Raw genomic sequence first — 18,041 nt, forward strand, 5'->3', positions numbered from 1 at the left:
CAACCACAACCCACAAGTCCCTGTGTGAACGTCCCTGTCATCTCTCCAATCTCACCTCCTCTCACTCTCCCCCTCAGTCACTCCACTCTAACCACCCTGGCCTCCTTGTTCCTCCTCACCCCAGGACCTCTGCACTGGCGCTCCTTCTGCCTGGAATGCTCTTTCCCCAGATACCTGGTTCCCTTACTCCTCTCTTTTAGGCTTTCGCTTATTGGTACCTTTCCAATGAGACCTTTTCTGCTCTATCTAACATTGCGTCCCAACCCCACCCTCCTCACACACAAACACTCACTCCCTTCCCTGCTTCAGTGTTTGCCATAGCAACACTGTCTTCCTCCGGCTTATACCTTAGATGGTAGGGTATGCGCAGAGGCCGTTCTTCTCCCTGGAACATCCAGTCCACGTGCCTTCCAGGCCAGCTCCTTCTCATCATCAGGTGTCTGCTCAAACACTGTCTCCTTAGAGAGTCCTCCCTCCCACCCAGCCCATTACATTTTCATTCAGTCTTTATGGCACTTATCACAACCTGAAATTATACTGTTTATTAATTTACTAGTTCATCTTCTGCTCAAGCAGAAAGTGAGCACCACGAGGACAGGACTTTTGTCAGCTGTGTTCACTGCTGTATCCCCAGCTTGGCACCAGCCTTGGCAAAGGGTACAAGGGGCTCTTCAGAACCAGGTACAACTCTCTCCAAACGAACAACCCTTGCTCTGCTCTGAGAATGTTTTACTGACCGCAAAGATTGAAGGTGGGGTTGGGACCTGGTTCCCAGGGTAATCACTGCTGACAGGGGTCTTGGGCCCAGGTCAGCCCTAAGGTTCAAGGGGTCCCTAGGAGGAGGTGGTGGGAGCCAGGGCCCTGAGGGAGGCACTGCTATGCCCCAGGCATGGGTCATGGGGCTGGGCCAAGCCCATGTTTGATGCATCTCTCTTCCTCTGTCTTCTGTCATCTGTCCTGGTCCTTATGCACTGGCAGTCTGAGTGTCCAGGAGCTCAGGCTTGGCGTCCAGGGTGGGAGGTGCAGGACCTTGGGCGAGGACCACAGCTATGTCAGGCCCTCCACAGATGATGGTGAAGGCTTGGGACTCCTCAGGTCCAGGGAGCTGGGCCGTCCAAGGCAAAGAAGTAGTAGAGATGGAGGACACAGGGGAATGAGGGGAGTGAGGGGAGGGAAGGAGGGAAGGAAAAAGTGGGGGCAGGGGGAGAAATGGTGAGGAACAGGGAGGTAGAGGTGGGAGGGAGGTGTCAGGAGACAGAGAGAGATATGGGCAGAGAGAGGTGTGAGGAGAGAGATGTGAGAACCAGAGAGACATTCATGAGGGTATAAAGAGGTATGGGGAAACAGGGAGAGAGATGTGGGGGAAGAGAGACACGGAGAGACAGATATGGGGGGTGGGAGAAATGTAGGGGCAGGGAGACAGGGATATGGATATGGGGGATAAAGATGCAGATGAAGAGAGACATGGGAAGTGGGGAGATAGATGTGATGACAGAGACATGGGGGCAGAAAGACAAAGATGAATGTGGGAGAGAAGAGAGACATGGGAAGTGGGGAGATAGATGGGATGACAGAGACATAGGGGGCAGAAAGACAAAGATGAATGTGGGAGAGAAAGGAAGAGGTTGAGAGACAGGGATAGAATGGGGACAGGGGAGGCAGAGAGAGACACTGTCAGCCCAGGGGCCCTGGCAGGCTCCATGAAGAGCCGCAGGCCTGAGTCTGAGTTATGTCCTTGCCCCCACCCCCACCCCCTCGTATGTCCCTCTTGTGCTCCCGCATGGTTCAGGCCACAGTCTCAAACATGAAGCCTCCGGGGACAGCCACTGCAGCTCTAGCTGACTGCTACTATCTGGGGATGCGAACCCAGTGCTGCTAGATTTGCTGAGCCTTCAGGAAAGACCAGAAAATATTTTACAGCATTACTGAGGCCAAAAGAATAACATCTGTGGGTCAGGCCCAACCCACTGGCTGTCAGGTTGAGACACCTTAGCTACAGAGGTACCTCAGGGGCTTTCTGAAACCCCCTCCCACCTCCCTTGTCCAGGCAGGAACAAGGGCCCTGGGACCTCAAGCTTGACCCTGGGGTTTTAAGCAGGAAAAAGGCCTGGTCAAATTTTGATTTTTAAAGACATGGTCCCCTTGGGAATTCCTTGGTGGTGCAGTGGTTAGGACTCTGTGCTTCCACTGCAGGGGGCATGGATTCGATCCCTGGTCGGGGAACTAAGACCTCACAAGCCGCGTGGTGTGGCCAAATAAAAAAAGACATGATCCCCTCCACTCCCCACGCCCGAAAATACTCAGCAGTAAAACATAGGGGCAAAGGGCCTTAGATAGGGCCTGGGATACTCTAGTATAGAGTTGCAAACTCAAGCTCTATAGGGGCCAGGCAGGGAGCTCTCCCACAGAGGAGCACAGGCCTCCTCTGGGGCCAGACACCTGGGTTTGAATCCTGGCTCTGCAACTTACTGACTGCCTGGCTTTGGGCAAGTTACTGGACCACTCTGTGCTTCAGTTTTTTCATATGGAAAATGGGGACAAGAGCAGTTTCAATATCAAGGTCATAGTGAGTTTTCAATAAGTTATTTACTCTGTGTCTAGAAGAGAGTAAGGGCTGCTTAAATATTATAATATTATTAATAAATGGAGCAGCCACTACTCAGCTCCCACCGATAGTTGCTTGGCATTGCCATACTGATTTTTTTCAAGCCAGAAATTTGGAAACACGGGTGAAATGTTCTGACTTTCAACTCTGGACTCTAGTTTAGCTGAAAGCACACCCACTGTGTGGGCCAGGCAGGGCACTCACCGCGCGCAGCCGGCCCCGGTGCGCCGGCGCCAGTAGGCTCTCCGCGCGCAGCTGCTTCGCCAGCTGTTCCAGAGCCCGCAGCCGCGCCTGGTGCCGTTCGTGGCGCCGCTGGAGCCTCCGCACCCGCCGCTGCAGCGCTCCCAGCGCCGCGCCCAGCCCGGGCCAGGGGTGCTGGGCCGACACTCCAGGGCGCGGCCCCGTGGGAACCGGCGGAAGCGGCAGGGGAGTCAGGAACACGGTGGCTGGGATCTCGAGGCCCCCGGATGCTGGCCCCAACACCACAAGCTGTACGGGGCCAGGGGCCGGGACGGCTGGACCAGGGGACAGGGACGTGGCCTCCTGCGGAGTTGGAGGCACGACTGGTTTCTCGGTGCTTCGGGAATTCGTCTGCCTCTGGAAGACAAGGCAAGGGATGGGGGATCGAGGACATCAGGGCCGGACTCCAAGGAAAATTCCTCAGGAGTGGAGGGCTGAGAGTCAGCCTGCAGGAGGGACCTCCCTCAGAGGGGAGGGCGGGGGATCAGACTCCAGCAATGGGACTCTCCTGAGCTCACCTTGGCGGGCGGCGCTCCGGAGAAGATGGAGGGCACAGCATCCGGCCGCAGATAGCGCACGCCCCAGCGCCACTGGAAGCAAGAGGGGGCGAAGTGCTCGCTGCACAGGTGCTGGTGGCAGCTAGGCACCCAGTGCTCACACCCCATGTGCCTCAGCCAGGCCTGCAGCCGGGGACCATCCTTCAGGGGGAACCTGCCGGGGGGCGGGGTCAGCGAGATCAGGTCCAACCCCACCCCTCCATGAGGATACGCACACCCAGAGGTCCCTGAGCTCCAAACCTCTGCCTCCCCTGGGCCAGAATCTGGCCCTGCCTCCCAACCAGGCTCTCAACCTCCTACTCACATCCAGTTCTTCAGGCTCCACCTTTTAAACACCCAGCATCAGCCCACCTCTCCCACCTCCGCTGACCCTCGCATCCAGCCTCCAGCCTCCCCTGGCTGGGTTTTTGCAACAGTCTCCTTCCTGGTCTCTTTACCCACTGTCACTCTCCCTTCCCCTCCAGTCTGTTCCTCCATATGAATCTCAGGAGGCAGTTTACAGAATTGGACAAATCTAGAATGTGGGAGATCCCATATTCATGGGGGTAGGGGTGGGATTATAGATTAAAAGAGATTTAAGAAATATCAGTCCAAAGGCAGATGTGGACTTTGTCTGCAACAAGCCATTCTGTAAAAAGACATTTTAATACAATTGGGGGAAACTGAGCATGAATTGGGTATTAGATGATTGTAAGAAGTTAATTTTGCTAGGTGTGATAATTACATTGGTTTAACCTTCTAAATAGTCATCTGTTGGAAAAATATTCTGAAATATTTATGGATAAAAGACCTAATGTCTGGAATTTACTTTAAAATACTGCATTAAAGATGTACATGGGTGGCACATATATACAATGGAATATTACTCAGCCATAAAAAGAGACGAAATTGAACTATTTGTAATGAGGTGGATAGACCTAGAGTCTGTCATACAGAGTGAAGTAAGTCAGAAAGAGAGAGACAAATACCGTATGCTAACACATATATATGGAATTAAAAAAAAAAATGTCATGTAAAACCTAGGGGTGAAACAGGAATAAAGACACAGACTTACTAGAGAATGGACTTGAGGCTATGGGGAGGGGGAAGGGTAAACGGTGACAAAGCGATAAAGAGGCATGGACATATATACACTACCAAACGTAAGGTAGTTAGCTAGTGGGAAGCAGCCGCATAGCACAGGGAGATCAGCTCGGTGCTTTGTGACCGCCTGGAGGGGTGGGATAGGGAGGGTGGGAGGGAGGGAGACGCAAGCGGGAAGAGATATGGGAATATATGTATATATATAACTGATTCATTTTGTTGTGAAGCTGAAACTAACATACCATTGTAAAGCAATTATACTCCAATAAAGATGTTAAAAAAAAAAAAAAGATGTACATGGGAGGAAGGTGGATGAAAAACATTAGCAAAATGTTGACAACTGGTGTAAATGAGTGATAGATGCACGAGGATTCATTTAAACAACTCTATTTTTTGTGTATGCTTGAAAACATGTTAAAAAGTTTTTAAACAACAACAACAAATAACCCGATTAAAAAATGGGCAAAGGACTTGAACAGACATTTCTCCAAAGAAGATACAAATGGCCAACCAGCATATGAAAACATGCTCAACATCATTTATCATCAGGAAAATGCCAAACAAAACCACAAGATATCACCTCATAACCATTAGAATGACTACTATACAAAAACAAACAAACACAAAATAACAAGTGTTGGCAAGGGCGAGCAGAAACTGGAACCCTGTGCGCAGCTGGTGGGAATGTAAAATGGAGCAGCCTCTATGTATGGCTGTTCCTCAAAAAATTGAAAATAGAATTACCGTATGATCCAACAATCCCTCTTCTGGATACACACCCCCTAAAAATTGAAAGCAGAGTCTCGAAGAGATATGCGCATACTCATGTGCATAATAGCATTATTTACAATAGCCAAAAGTGGGAAGAAACCCAAGGGTCCATCAACAAATGGATTAGCAAAAGGTGGTATATACATACAATGAAATATTATTCAGCCTTAAAAAGGAAAGAAATTCTGACACATACTATAACATGGATGAATCTTGAGTACATTACGGTAAGTGAAATAAACCAGTCACAAAAAACCCAAATACTGTATGATTCCACTTATATGGGGTATCTAAAGTAGTCAAATTCAGAGAAACAGAAAGTAGAATGGTGGTTGCCAGGGGCTGGGGGGAGGGGGAGGGAAATTGGGAGTTCTTGTTCAATGGGTATAGAGTTTCAGTTTGGCAAGATGGAGAAGTTCTGGAGGGACTTCCCTGGTGGTGCAGTGGTTAAGAATCTGCCTACCGACGCAGGGGACATGGGTTCGATCCCTGGTCCAGGAAGATCCCACATGCCACGGAGCAACTAAGCACATGCGCCACAGCTACTGAGCCTGCACTCTAGAGCCCACGAGCCACAACTACTGAGCCTGTGTGCTACAACTACTGAAGTCCGTGTGCCTAGAGCCCGTGCTCTGCAACAAGAGAAGCCACTGCTCGCCGCAGCTAGAGAAATCCTGCACATGGCAATGAAGACCCAATGCAGCCAAAAATAAATAAATAAATTTAAAAAAAAAAAAGAAAGAAAAAGTTCTGGAGATTGGTTGCTCAACAATGTGAACATGCTTAATACTACTGAATTTAAAGATGGTTAAGAGGGGAGATTTTATGTTATGTGTATTTTACCACAATTAAAAAATTTTTTAATTTTAAAGTTTTTTTTTAATGAATTAAATAAAAGTGGATAGGGATTATCTGATAAGGCACCCTCTACAGGCACCCAACTACTTCTGTGTCCATAAGAAGTAGTGCCACCCATTAACTGGTGCCACTGTCCCCAACGTCTCTTTTTGCCCTCTTTTATAGCAATTCACTTTCTATTTAGACCTTGGTTCAAGACTGTCCACAATAAAGACCTCATTTCCCAGCTTCATTTGCAGCTAGAGGTGGCCACATGATTAAGTTCTGGCCAGTTTGTTCTGTGGGAGCTGCCAGAAACTGTGAAACATTAAAGGTTTATTTTAAGCTGCTAAATGTTGGGATAGTTTGTTATGGAGCATTAGGTAACTAATACAGTCAGTCATCCACATCCCACCTTCACAATGTCTTCCATATCTGTGACTTTTTTTTTTTTTTTTTTTTTTTGCGGTACGCGGGCCTCTCACCATTGTGGCCTCTCCCGCTGTGGAGCACAGGCTCCGGACGCGCAAGCTCAGCAGCCATGGCTCACGGGCCCAGCCACTCCGCGGCATGTGGGATCTTCCCGGACCAGGGCACGAACCTGTGTCCCCTGCATCGGCAGGAGGACTCTCAACCACTGCGCCACCAGGGAAGTCCTGTGACATTATTTACTTAATATTTTTCTTAAAATTGACCAACTTAAGTATTAAATGAAGATACCTAAAAGAGAAACTTTAAACCACAATTGAAAATGGAATACCAGTATCAATTCCATAAATAGGAGTTAACCATAAAAACACCTGATACCTTTACTTGCTGAGGGCTATAAGGCCTGCTCTCTCTCTGTTAAAAAGGAAAGAGTAAGGAGTGTTAGAGGGTGGGGGACAATCCCATCCATAGGAGACAGGACAAATAAACTCAGGCATATGCACACAAAGAATACCATGCAGCTCTAAAATAGGCTGAAGGCACTGTATGAACTGATATGCTATTGTCAGGCATACATTATGTGAAAAAAGCAAGGTTCCAAATAGAGTATATCAGCTTTTAGTAATTGTGGCAGCCTGAATAACGGTCCCCCAAAAGACATCCATGTCCTAATCCCCGGAGCCTGTGAATATTGCATTTCATGACAAAAGATGTGATTAAGTTAAGGATCTTGAGATGGGTAAAATTATCCTCTACATCATCCGGGTTGGCCCTAAAAGCAGTTGCAAGTATTCTTTTAAGAGGGAAGCAGAAGAACATATTACCACAGATAAAAGAGGAGACGCAATGTGATGACAGAAGCAGAGATTGGAGTGATGTGGCCAAAAGCCAAGGAATGCCTGCAGACACCAGAAACTGGAAGATGCAAGGAACAGATTTTCTCCTAGAGCCTCCTGGGGAATGCAGCCCTGCTGACACCTTGATTTTTGGCCCAGTAAAACTGATCTGGATTGTGAGAGAATAATTCCTATTGTTTTAAGCCACCAGGAGTTTGTAACAGCAGCCATAGGAAACTAACAAAGTAATAAAGGGGGAAACAAGAACATATGTTCAGATTTGCTTGCATTTGCATAAAGAAACACTGGGAAAGACACATAAGAAAGTAAAGAGGCCACCAGTGGGTAGGAGGTGGATGGGATGGACAGAGATTGTTGGTGGGGAGCAAAGGAAGGCTTCTCAGGCGAAAGGCAGACAGAGAGGGAAGTGGGGGATAGCTGGTGAATGAGGACAGAAGAGCTGACTCAGAGGAGAGCGTGGCATCCAAAGAGCAGAACCCCAGGGCACAGAGCCAGGAACTCTGGCCGATGCAGTTCCTTCACCCTCAATCTGAGATCCAAATGTTCTCACCAGCCTCCTTCTGCCTGGACACGAACATGAAATCCCTTGTACCAGCACTTCCCACCTACTCCTGGGCAGAGACTGCCAACTGATTACTCCACGTCCACTCTCTTCTTCTTCCTAACAAACTCCAACTTTTTTGAGGCCATAATGTGCCCTGTTAGACGACTGTCTCCCAGGTTCCTTTGCAGTAGGTGGGCCACGTAACTAAGTTCTGGCCATGTTGGGTGAGACATCTAGGATGGTACCTTAAATGTGAGAGGGTTCTCAAATGGAATCAGAAGCAGCTCAAGGCGCAAAGGAGGAAAGTAATATCATAGAAAACCTCTTCCTAATTTGGTCTTGGTTTTATTCTCTTTTGTTCCTCTAGATGGCAACATTTATGATAGGAAATGTCCCTCTCTAAAATTCTACCTTAAGTGCACAGCCAGTGTCCTCCTTTTTTTATAGAATATTTTAGTCTTGTTGGCCATTCTATCTACAGCACTGCTAAGAGTTCTTCTTTTCTTCCTTACTAACATAACTCAGAATGTCTTCAGGGTGGTTAACTGCCCATCAAAAGACTACATTTCCCAGGCTCCTTTGCAGTTTTTTGGGGGGAGGTGACCAATGATGAAGAACCTACCGTTGGGTGGGATTTCTGAGGCTTTGTAAAGGGGACCAGCTCAGTTTAGAGTTGTGTCTCTTTTGCTCTTCATCCCTTCTCTTTTCTCCCTACCAGAAATGGTTGGGCATGATGGCTGAGGTACTTGGCAGCCACTGGATGGATATGAAAGATGGGACCCTCATCCCTGATGACTGTGGAACTGCCACACCAGTGCTCATCTGCCAACCTCTATACTTGCTTCATGTGAGAGAAAAATAAACCTTGTGGTAGACTGTATTATTGTTCAAGACATTTGCTGCCCTTCCCCACACGAAGATACACATTTCCACTCTACTGACCTGACGCTTGCCATAGACTTGCTGTGGCCAAAGAAGTAAAAGTGATATGGGCCACTTCTAAATATGCAATTTACCAGGAGCCACTGGGTGATTCTCCCCACTTTCTCTTTTCCCCCTCCCACAAGACCACCAATACTCCAGGTAGGGGAGGCTCCTTCAGCCTGAATCCCCAATTAAGATACAGTAGAGAAGGGCCACAAATGGCCGACAAAGGACATTAGTGTGAGTGAGGAATAAACCTTTGCTGTGGTAAGCCACTGAGATTCTGTGAATTTGTTACTGTAGCATAACCTAACCACGCTGATTCCTATAGACCCCGTCATTTGGTAAAGCCACTATTATTTCAGGACTTTGTTACTGCCAGACAGATGCAATTCCTACCTGTGAGACACCTCCCCCTGCCATGAGAGATGACTGTCATTTGTTCCTGAAAGGGCCTAAATCACAACTAATGAATGTTTCCTTTGGCACCCAGGCAGGAATTTTGAGTTACTTCCTAGCAGCCACTTCCCTCAGTGTTTCACCTTGTTCCTTCCTAGCATCCATGCCCTCTCTTGAATCTCCTTTGGAGACTGCTCCTCACCAAACTCTTAGCTAAATGGCTTCTTCAAGAATGACTCAGGGATGGACCTTGAGGTGGGAATGGGTCAGCCTGTGTGAGGAACAGCCTGGCAGCCACTGGTGGGATTTAAACAACACAGGCATGAACTGATTTTTATACGGTCACCTGGCTGCCATGCACAGTTCTCACTGTTCTCCTTATTATTATGTGTGAAGCACTTAGAACACTTACCTGGCATACAGTAAGTGCTCTTTAACCAAGTTATTATTGTCATCGCTGTAAGGGAAGCAAGTGTAGAAGTAGGGAGACCAGCAAGCATCTATCACAGCATCTCATTAAGAAATGATGGGGACTTCCCTGGCGGTCCAACGGGTAAGACTCCGCGCTCCCAATGCAGGGGGCCCGGGTTCGACCCCTGGTCAGGGAACTAGATCCCACATGCATGCCACAATTAGGAAGTCCACATGCTGCAACTAAGAAGTCCGCGTGCCACAACTAAAGATCCCACATGCCACAACTAAATATCCCGCATGCTGCAACTAAGACCCAGCACAGCCAAAATAAATAAAAGAAAGAAAGAAAGAAATGATGGCAGCCTGGGCTATGCTGTGACAGCAGAGGTGATAAGAAGTGGTCAGACTAGGAATGTGGTGGGTTTTCTTTCCTTATTTCCTAATCCTTATTTCCTAATAGTTTAGTGAGGATTCTGCCATTTGCATTTATAACTGTATTGCCAAGGAGTTAGGGCTTTTGTTGTGATTGCTGCAGGATGGGACTGTTTTGGAGGGTAGAGTCAAAGGATGGATTAATGGACTAGATTGGGGGCAGTGGTGCTGAAGAAGAGAAAGGATCAACTTGTGTCCTCAGTTCTCAATGACTGACCCCGCACCTATCCATGAGCTCTGTCAGGGCAGGAACAAGATCTGTCAGGGTCCTTTGTGTCCAGCAGGAGCTTACTTACTACAGGAGACACTCGGAGTTGCTGACTTAATAAACGATGTCAGAGTGATATATATTAAAAAGCAAGTCTGGACATACTGATTTAGGTCCAAAAACTCCTCTGCCCTCCTCCTCCCCTGAACCAGGGTCCCTCAAGGGATAGCTGGGACATGGCATTCTGAGTTTCCTGAGGAGCCCACCTGAAATGCATTCATCGAATTCATCCAACAAATATTTACTGAGCACCCACTACATGCCAGGCACTGTTCTAGGTGGTGGGGACACAACAGGGAATAAGACAGGAAAACATCCCTGCCTTCATGGAGCTGACATTCTAGTGGAGGAGCCAATAAATGAATATATCAAATATGTGGTATGCCAGAAAGTGGTAAATGTTAAAGGGAAAAATAAAGCAGGAGGCGAATAGGGAGAATATGTATGTACGGGAGAGGGTTATCATTTTACAGAGTGGTGGTCATAAAGGGAAGATCTTTCCAGGCAGAGGGAACAGCACAGGCTGTTCAGAACAGGGAAAGGCCCTGGGGCAACACTGTGCCTGGCATGCTAGAGGAACATCGAATAAGCCAGTGACACTGGAGCGGAGTTAAGTAAGGGGCAGGAGGGAGGAGATGAGGTCAGACAGAGAGTGGGGACCCAGCTCCTGTAGGGCTTTGTAGACCTGTTCTCTGCCTGCTCCAGCCTCACCTTCTTGTCTTTACAGAGTCAGGTGGGAGCTGGGGAGGGGATCTGAGCCCTGAACAGACTGTGGGAGCAGGTTGACAAATGGAGAGGCTACTAAAATAGTGCAGTCATGCAGTCAGGAGGTGACACTGGCCAACACCAGGGTGGGGGCAAGGAAGGGGGTTAGAAGTGGTAAATTCTTGATAGACTTTGAAGGGAGAGCCAACAGGATTTGCTAATGGACTGGATGAGGAAATGTGTCCTGGCCCACTTAGACTAAGGCCACCAGGGACAAACATGTAGTCTAGGGAAGTCACGTTTATTTACCACAGCAATAAGGGAACTGTACACCAGAGATACTGTGGGGAGTTTCATCAAACAGAGGAAAATAATTATTATTTGGGTTTGGTGAATAGGTGAAATTTAGGTGAAATGTAAGTGAAACAGTGTTTGGATAGGCTCAAAGCAAAGCAGAACTGTGTGTAAAGGGATCAATATCAGACCTGGATTACAAAGTGGACCCAGGGTCCGTCTCCTTGGAAGCAATAAAGTTTGGATAGATGAGGAATACTGTGTCCAGAACCCCTTACCTGAAGCTCTGCACCTGGACTGTAAATCAAGGTTGCTTCTCTGTGTCAAAGTGACTCAACTTCTCCAAACCTTAAGTAAGATGTTTCATTCTTACTGATGTAATTTCAAACAGCAGTTTGTGATGGCCTACGATTTTAGAGAACAAAGCTTCCTAGTAAGAAAGCAGCAGTCACTCAAAAGAAGGGGAGTTTTGGGCTTCCCTGGTGGCGCAGTGGTTGAGAGTCCCCCTGCCGATGCAGGGGACACGGGTTCGTGCCCCGGTCCGGGAGGATCCCACATGCTGCGGAGCGGCTGGGCCCTTGAGCCATGGCCGCTGAGCCTGCGCGTCCGGAGCCTGTGCTCCGCAACGGGAGCGGCCACAACAGTGAGAGGCCCGCGTACCGCAAAAAAAAAAAAAGAAGGGGAGTTTTGTCACTTTACATCTGCAACACGTCCCTGAGAAAAATACAGAAAATTTTTTTTCCTATTAACTCTTCAGCTAGCTTTTCCCGTGTCTGTCATTCCAGCCAAATAAATGAGAGCAGGTTTTTTGTTATTGGGTTTTTTTTGTTTTACAGTTCAAGCTAATTTTTACTTTCTCAAGTGTGAGAAAAGAGAAGAAGTAAAGATGACTCTAAGGGTTTCTAGCCTGAAAGACGGTAAGGATGGAAAGCTATTAACTAGGATAATAAAGGATATGGGAGGTTTTAGGAGAGACAAAATCAGGAGCTTGGTTTCGGATGTTTTGAGTTTGAGATGCCTCAAATCCGTGGGGATGGCGAGTGGGCAACTGTAGGCTCTTTCTGAGCCTGGACCAACCTCACTTCTGTCTTCACGGCCCTCCCATTCCTCCGCTCGCCCCGTTCACTACCTGCAGTTAATCGTCTACCCCTGCTGTTTCACACATCTGCACCTTTACATGTGCGGTGTCTACTGTTAGTGAAACACTGGGAACACGGTCTCTTCAACCTGCTAACCCTGCTTCCAGACACCGGCAAGATGGACTAGGTCCCCCGCCCTGCTGCATTTACCCTCGGGCCCGCCCCCACAGGGCCCCGCCTCCCTGCAAGGCCCGCCCCTCGCTTGTGCTCACTTGTAGAAGCTCACCGGGCGGTTGTCCGCGCCCAGTTGGCCCGCATTGTTGGAGCAGTTCGGAGCCCGGCAGTACTTGGGCATGGCTGTCCAACCCAACTGGCTTTTGCTCGGTCTGAAGTCGCACTTTGGTCCTCGCCGGGCGCCGCAGAACCCCGCCCCGCCCGCACGCTTGCAGCGTGCCTGACGTAAGGGGCCTCGTCACGTGCCTGCGTACTGCGCGCCAGGCCGTGTTACCACAGCTACGCCCTCGTCACGTGGCAAATGGAGACAAGCGAGAATGTCTGCTCAAAGCCGGCTCTTAGCCACCCGGACCTCATCACATGATGGGGGAGTTTCTGAGTCTGCGCCAACTCTTCAGTCTTTCGGCTCCACCCTACGCTTACATCCGGGCGACTGCCACTGCGCGGATAGTCGCCCTTCGGTGAGGGTGGGGGGGCAGCAAAAAGCGAGGCGAGGAGGCTTTGGCATTAGCTTCGTAAAAGTTAAAACCTGATATTTATTGAAAGATGAAAACACAGACGGGATTTAAAAAAAACTCCACAACGCTCGATCAAGTATCAAGCTGAGGAGCCGTGGCTCCACCCTGCCAGACCCTCCGCTCCGACTCTTAGCTCTCATTGGTCAAAAGCGCCGCCTGGCAACCCTGAGATTGGCCAGACCGGCAGCCGGCCGCGTCCAATGGGCGGCGGCGCCGGCTTTCCCGCGGCCGTTCGCTGTTCGGTGGCAGTTGAGGAGTGTAACGGTCGCCGGGCTCCGGAGTGACGATGGCGGCCTTGGGGCCCGGAGGCTACGCGCGGAACGACGCAGTCGAGAAGTTGCCATCCATCATGGCGGGAGTTCCGGCGCGGAGGGCCCAGTCCTCCCCGCCCCCCGTTCTACCGCTCTGCCTCCGGCGGCGGACGAGACTCTCGGCGGCGCCCGAGGACACGGTGCAGAACCGGGTGAGGAGCTGCTTGCCTTGCCCATCTCAGTTCCAGGTTCCCCTGGGTCTCCCTTGGTCCCGCCCTTAGATCTTTGGCCCCGCCTCTCAGCCCCCGGTTGGTACCCCCTCTAGTTGCTCTCTGACCCGACTAGTCCTCTAAACCCCGCCCCCTTTGCCAAGGCTCATCCCACTGCCCTGTCTCCTCCTCTCTCGGGTAGTGCCCGTCGTTCCTACTCCCACTTCTCAAACCCTGGCCACACCCTTAGCCCTTGGAGCGTTGCCGGGGTTCCTCCCTGGCCTTGTACCCTGGAGCGCATTTTAGTTTTGCTAATCACCTCCTAGTTCTGTTTATCCCTTTAGTTACCTTTAGACGTATCTCTGGGCCACTTTTGTATCCTTCCACTTTTGTTGACCTCACCCCCCTCTTGGTCTTTAGGGTCCCTACCAGGGTTCAGTCCCGAGTCCTACTTGTTCCAACTCTTCCTCAGCTCTAGCCTGCCTTCCTTCATCCGCTGCCTTCTCTTTCCTTCTCCTTTACCAAGGTGGGATTCTTAGTCCATATTGCCACCCTAAATTATGGACAGGATGTGAGTAATATTTGTAAAATCTCAGCAGCACTGCCGGAGTTAGGGAGACGGCGTGTGGAACAGTTCCTTAAATCCTGAGACACAGAAACAAAGATTTTAGAGTAGGTAGAAGAAATTCCAGTAGCACAGCAGCAATTTAAAAAATCGTTTTCCAACTCCCTGAGCTGCAAAGTCTGTTTTTATAAAATGGAGATAACGATAACCATGGTGTTGCAGGGAGATGCGACAAGATTGTGAATATGACCTACTTGGCACAAAGTCCAGGTAGAGGGTCAGTACTTGGTAGCTGCTGTGGATCTTGTTCCTCCTCCGTGGCTTTCTGCTACACTCTGATTATATCACCCACTCCTGGGTGCAAGGCGCTAGGCAAGCGGCCTCTGCCCACTTCTCTCGCCATACTTCCCTTGGCTTCCCTCTCATGAAGGTTCAGTCACACTGGCCTGCTTTCTGTTTTCCTGAGGCTCCAATCTCTTTTCCGCCTCTTAGCCTTTGTGTTTGGTGAGTCCTCTCTCTGGGCTTTTTGCTGCAGTCGACCTGGCTGGCTCCTATCCCTCGAGTCTCAGCCTGAATATCCCTACCCTGAAAGGCCTTCTTGAACCCCAGCCTAAAGCAGACCCCCACCTAAGTCTCTCACCCAGAACCCTGTACTTCATAGCCCTTATGTTGTATGTTCCTGAAAGTGCCTTCTGGGCTCTAACGTGTATAAAGGAGAGGAATAACAATAGTAATTTCAGAGATGCAGTATAACAAGGTGGTTAAGAGCACCGCCTCTGAACCCAGACTGCCTAGGCTTTAACCTTAGTTCTGTTCTTCCTTTCCTGATCTTTTCTGTGCCTCAGTTTCCTCATCTGTAAAATGAGGATAATAATATAAGTGTTCCCTTATAGGGTACTGGTGAAGATTAAGTAAGCTCACATATCTTAAGTAAGCTCACATATCTTAAGTACTTAGAACAACAGCTGGCACACTGTAAGTACTCTCTTGGTGTTAGTTACTGCTGTGATTGTGTATTCAATATTTTGGGTGATTGATGTCATTTATTTTTCTTGTTTGGTGGTGTAGGGGTCCATCCAGCTTGCGAAAGACCTAGTCTAAAAATTACCAGCTATGCTAATGCCCAGTAATGCTGATTAACAGATTAAAAAAATGTGACTGCCATTGCCTGGTTGCCTGGGTTAGTCCTGGCACTGCTCCTTCCAGATGGATTACCCTCATGGGTCTCTGTTTCCTCATCTGTAAGGTGGAGATGATGATGATGATAGTGACCACATCACAGGGTTGTTGTGAGCATTAAATAAGTTAATACAGTATTTAAACAGTGCCTGTCTCCTGGTTAGATGCTCAATAAATATTAGTTATTACTATCTTATATTTGCCTTTCATTTCTGAGGCCCACCACCTTGCTTGAGAATGTTTTACTTTATAATAATTAGAAACTAGTCTCTTCAGAATATGAAAATACCACAGTTTGTTAGTTCATCCTCTAAATTGTTTAATCAGCCATGATGGGGACTGGCTTATTTGACTTATCTTGCTTAGAGAATTTTAAAATTTTAAATGCGATTGTTCAAGTTCACTTGTTTCTTTACTCGTTGAACCTCTAGACTGTGAATTTATTGAGGGAACAGACAGTGTCCACTTTTGTTCACTGCTGTAAGCAAAGTGCTGCACAAAGTGCTGGCTTTGAAGCCAGAGACTACCTGGGTTTGTATCCCAACCTTGCCACTCCACGGGGGTGGGACCTTGGGCCTCTGTCCTCATCTGTAAAATAGTGGTGATAATAGCACCTTCTTTGCAGTGTTGTGGGCTGTCAAGTCTTTCATTCATATAAAATACTTAGAGTCTTATTCACCTTCTCAGTGAGGCCTTCTCCCCTTCCTCTGTACTCTCAATCTCCTTCCTTGCTTAATTTTTCTCTAATGCTCCCATCGTCACCTGACATCTGTTTTACATATTTGTTCTGTTCATTTTCGATGTCCACCATCCCATCACCCCCAGAATGGGAGCTCCAGGAGGACAGGGATTTTTTTTGTCTATCTTCCTCACCATCCTGTGCCCTTCACCTAGCACTGTATTTATCAAAGCAGCATTTGAGGAGGACAAGCTTTAGTTGCTGGTAGATGACTCTAGACGCTCAGTGAATGTGTTGGAGTGACAGGGATTGAATGGGTGGCTGAGGTGATTGTGCCACGTGGGGCCTGCTGGGGCAGCTGCTTCTAATTTGGGCCTTTTCCCTGCAGGTATCACTTGAGAAGGTGCTTGGCATCACAGCCCAGAACAGCAATGGCCTAACCTGTGACCCCAGCACAGGCCACGTGGCCTACCTGGCAGGGTGAGTGAGTGGGTGGGCCTCGGCCTCTGATCACCGATCCTGAGTTCAGAGCCTGAAGTCTTCAATGAATCTCTCTGGGCCTCGCCTTTTCCGTCTGTAGAATGTATAATGCTGCCTACCTCTGAGGGCTGTGGGAAGGATTCCATGGGCCCTTCTGTGTATAGAACAGTACCTGGCATGCGTGAGTGCTAAGAAAGCCTTATTGTGACTGCAGGCGGGAGGTGGCAGTGATTCTGGGAAAGGTAGGTGGTTAAGATCCAAGCCATGGTTGGTGTCAGCCATCTGGATTTGTGTCCCAGCTCCACCGTGTGTGCCCTTCTCCAAGCCTCTGCTTCTGTAAAACAGAACTAGTGGTACCCTCCCCTTGGGTAGTTAGTTGAGAGGACTGAAGGACATTTGCAACTGTTTATTCCACAAATACTGGTCTAACCTGGCACTCTTCTAGGCACCGAAGGGACCCCTCACCCCCACAGGGCAGGGCAGAGCAGGGCCATAGTAATTCCTGATGAACAGTATCTGTTACTGAGTCTCTGGGAAGCAGCCAGAATAGAGGACAGGGTTGGGCTCTTGAATCTGACAGGTGTGGATTCACTTACCCACCCTGTCCCCAACCTGCTGGGGAGTCTTGGGTAAAGGACTTCCCTCTCTGTAAAGGGCTTCAGTTTCATCATCTATGAAAAGCGACAAAGATTCCTGACCTCATCTGGCAGTTGTGAGGATTTAAAGAGATTGTGCACAGTATGTCTTTATTAGCCCAGAACCTAACAGTTACCACAGAGGAAGTGTTGGCTTCTATTTAAGATTATATTGATATTAATAATAATGTTGGGACTTCCCTGGTGGCGCAGTGGTTAAGAATCCGCCTGCAAATGCAGGGGACACGGGTTCAATCCCTGGTCCGGGAAGATCCCACATGCCGCGGAGCAACTAGGCCCATGTGCCACAGCTATTGAGCCTGTGCTCTAAAGCACACGAGCCACAACTACTGAGCCTGCGTGCCACAACTACTGAAGCCCGTGCGCCTAGAGCCCGCACTCCGCAGCAAGAGAAGCCACTGCAATGAGAAGCCCATGCACCACAATGAAGAGTAGCCCCCGCTCGCTGCAACTAGAGAAAGCCTGCATGCAGCAACGAAGACCCAACACAGCCAAAAATAAATAAATAAATAAATGTGTAAAATAATAACAATAATAATAATGTTAAGTGCCCAGAATCCTCAGCATAGATAATGGGGGAGAAGGAGACTGAGGAGAGAAGCATCTGTTCAGAAAGAGCCTTGTTTATATGTGGGCTCTTGTGTTGGGAATAGAATCATCCCTGGACCCCAATACTCCCCTTAGTTTGGGCACATTTTCCTCTTTCTCCCCAGCTGTGTGGTGGTGATTTTGAACCCCAAGGAGAACAAGCAGCAGCACATTTTTAATACAGCCAGGTAAGCTGGGACCTGGGCATGGGGTAGGGGTGGGACCAGGGTCCTGGCACATCCCT

The 18,041-nt window shown here is 48.8% G+C and overlaps 2 protein-coding genes across 10 annotated transcripts in view; one reads left to right on the forward strand and one right to left on the reverse strand.

Moving 5' to 3' along the window:
- Positions 1-64: 64 nt before the first annotated feature.
- Positions 65-13,023, reverse strand: THAP8 (THAP domain containing 8). Of its 4 annotated transcripts, none has more exons than XM_027079048.1 (5): positions 12,711-12,886; positions 3,364-3,556; positions 2,810-3,202; positions 918-1,029; positions 65-440 (listed from the first exon to the last, which is right to left on the reverse strand). In XM_027079048.1, exons 1-4 carry the CDS (start codon positions 12,791-12,793, stop codon positions 949-951), a joined length of 750 nt encoding a protein of 249 aa, XP_026934849.1. In that variant the 5' UTR covers positions 12,794-12,886; the 3' UTR covers positions 65-440; positions 918-948. The 4 variants fall into 4 exon arrangements, with proteins under 4 accessions (XP_026934849.1, XP_026934847.1, XP_026934850.1 ...); XM_027079046.1 differs by having other exon boundaries at positions 918-1,105; positions 12,711-12,884; XM_027079049.1 differs by lacking the exon at positions 12,711-12,886 and adding an exon at positions 12,919-13,023 and having other exon boundaries at positions 65-1,105.
- Positions 13,024-13,174: 151 nt separating this feature from the next.
- Positions 13,175-18,041, forward strand: part of WDR62 (WD repeat domain 62) — a 45,826-nt gene continuing 40,959 nt past the window's right edge. For 3 of the 6 annotated variants that reach the window (XM_027078858.1, XM_027078861.1, XM_027078859.1), the window contains exons 1-3: positions 13,179-13,653; positions 16,462-16,553; positions 17,923-17,985. In XM_027078858.1, the coding sequence (XP_026934659.1) occupies positions 13,477-13,653; positions 16,462-16,553; positions 17,923-17,985 (332 nt within the window). In that variant the 5' untranslated portion in view covers positions 13,179-13,476. Of the gene's footprint in view, positions 13,654-16,461; positions 16,554-17,922; positions 17,986-18,041 lie in introns of all 6 variants that reach the window. The other 3 variants (XM_027078862.1, XM_027078860.1, XM_027078857.1) reach the window with 3 other exon arrangements.

Source organism: Aethalodelphis obliquidens, unplaced genomic scaffold, assembly GCF_003676395.1.
Source record: "Aethalodelphis obliquidens isolate GAN/ISIS:26980383/991018 unplaced genomic scaffold, ASM367639v1 scaffold43, whole genome shotgun sequence".
Lineage (NCBI taxonomy): Eukaryota > Metazoa > Chordata > Mammalia > Artiodactyla > Delphinidae > Aethalodelphis > Aethalodelphis obliquidens.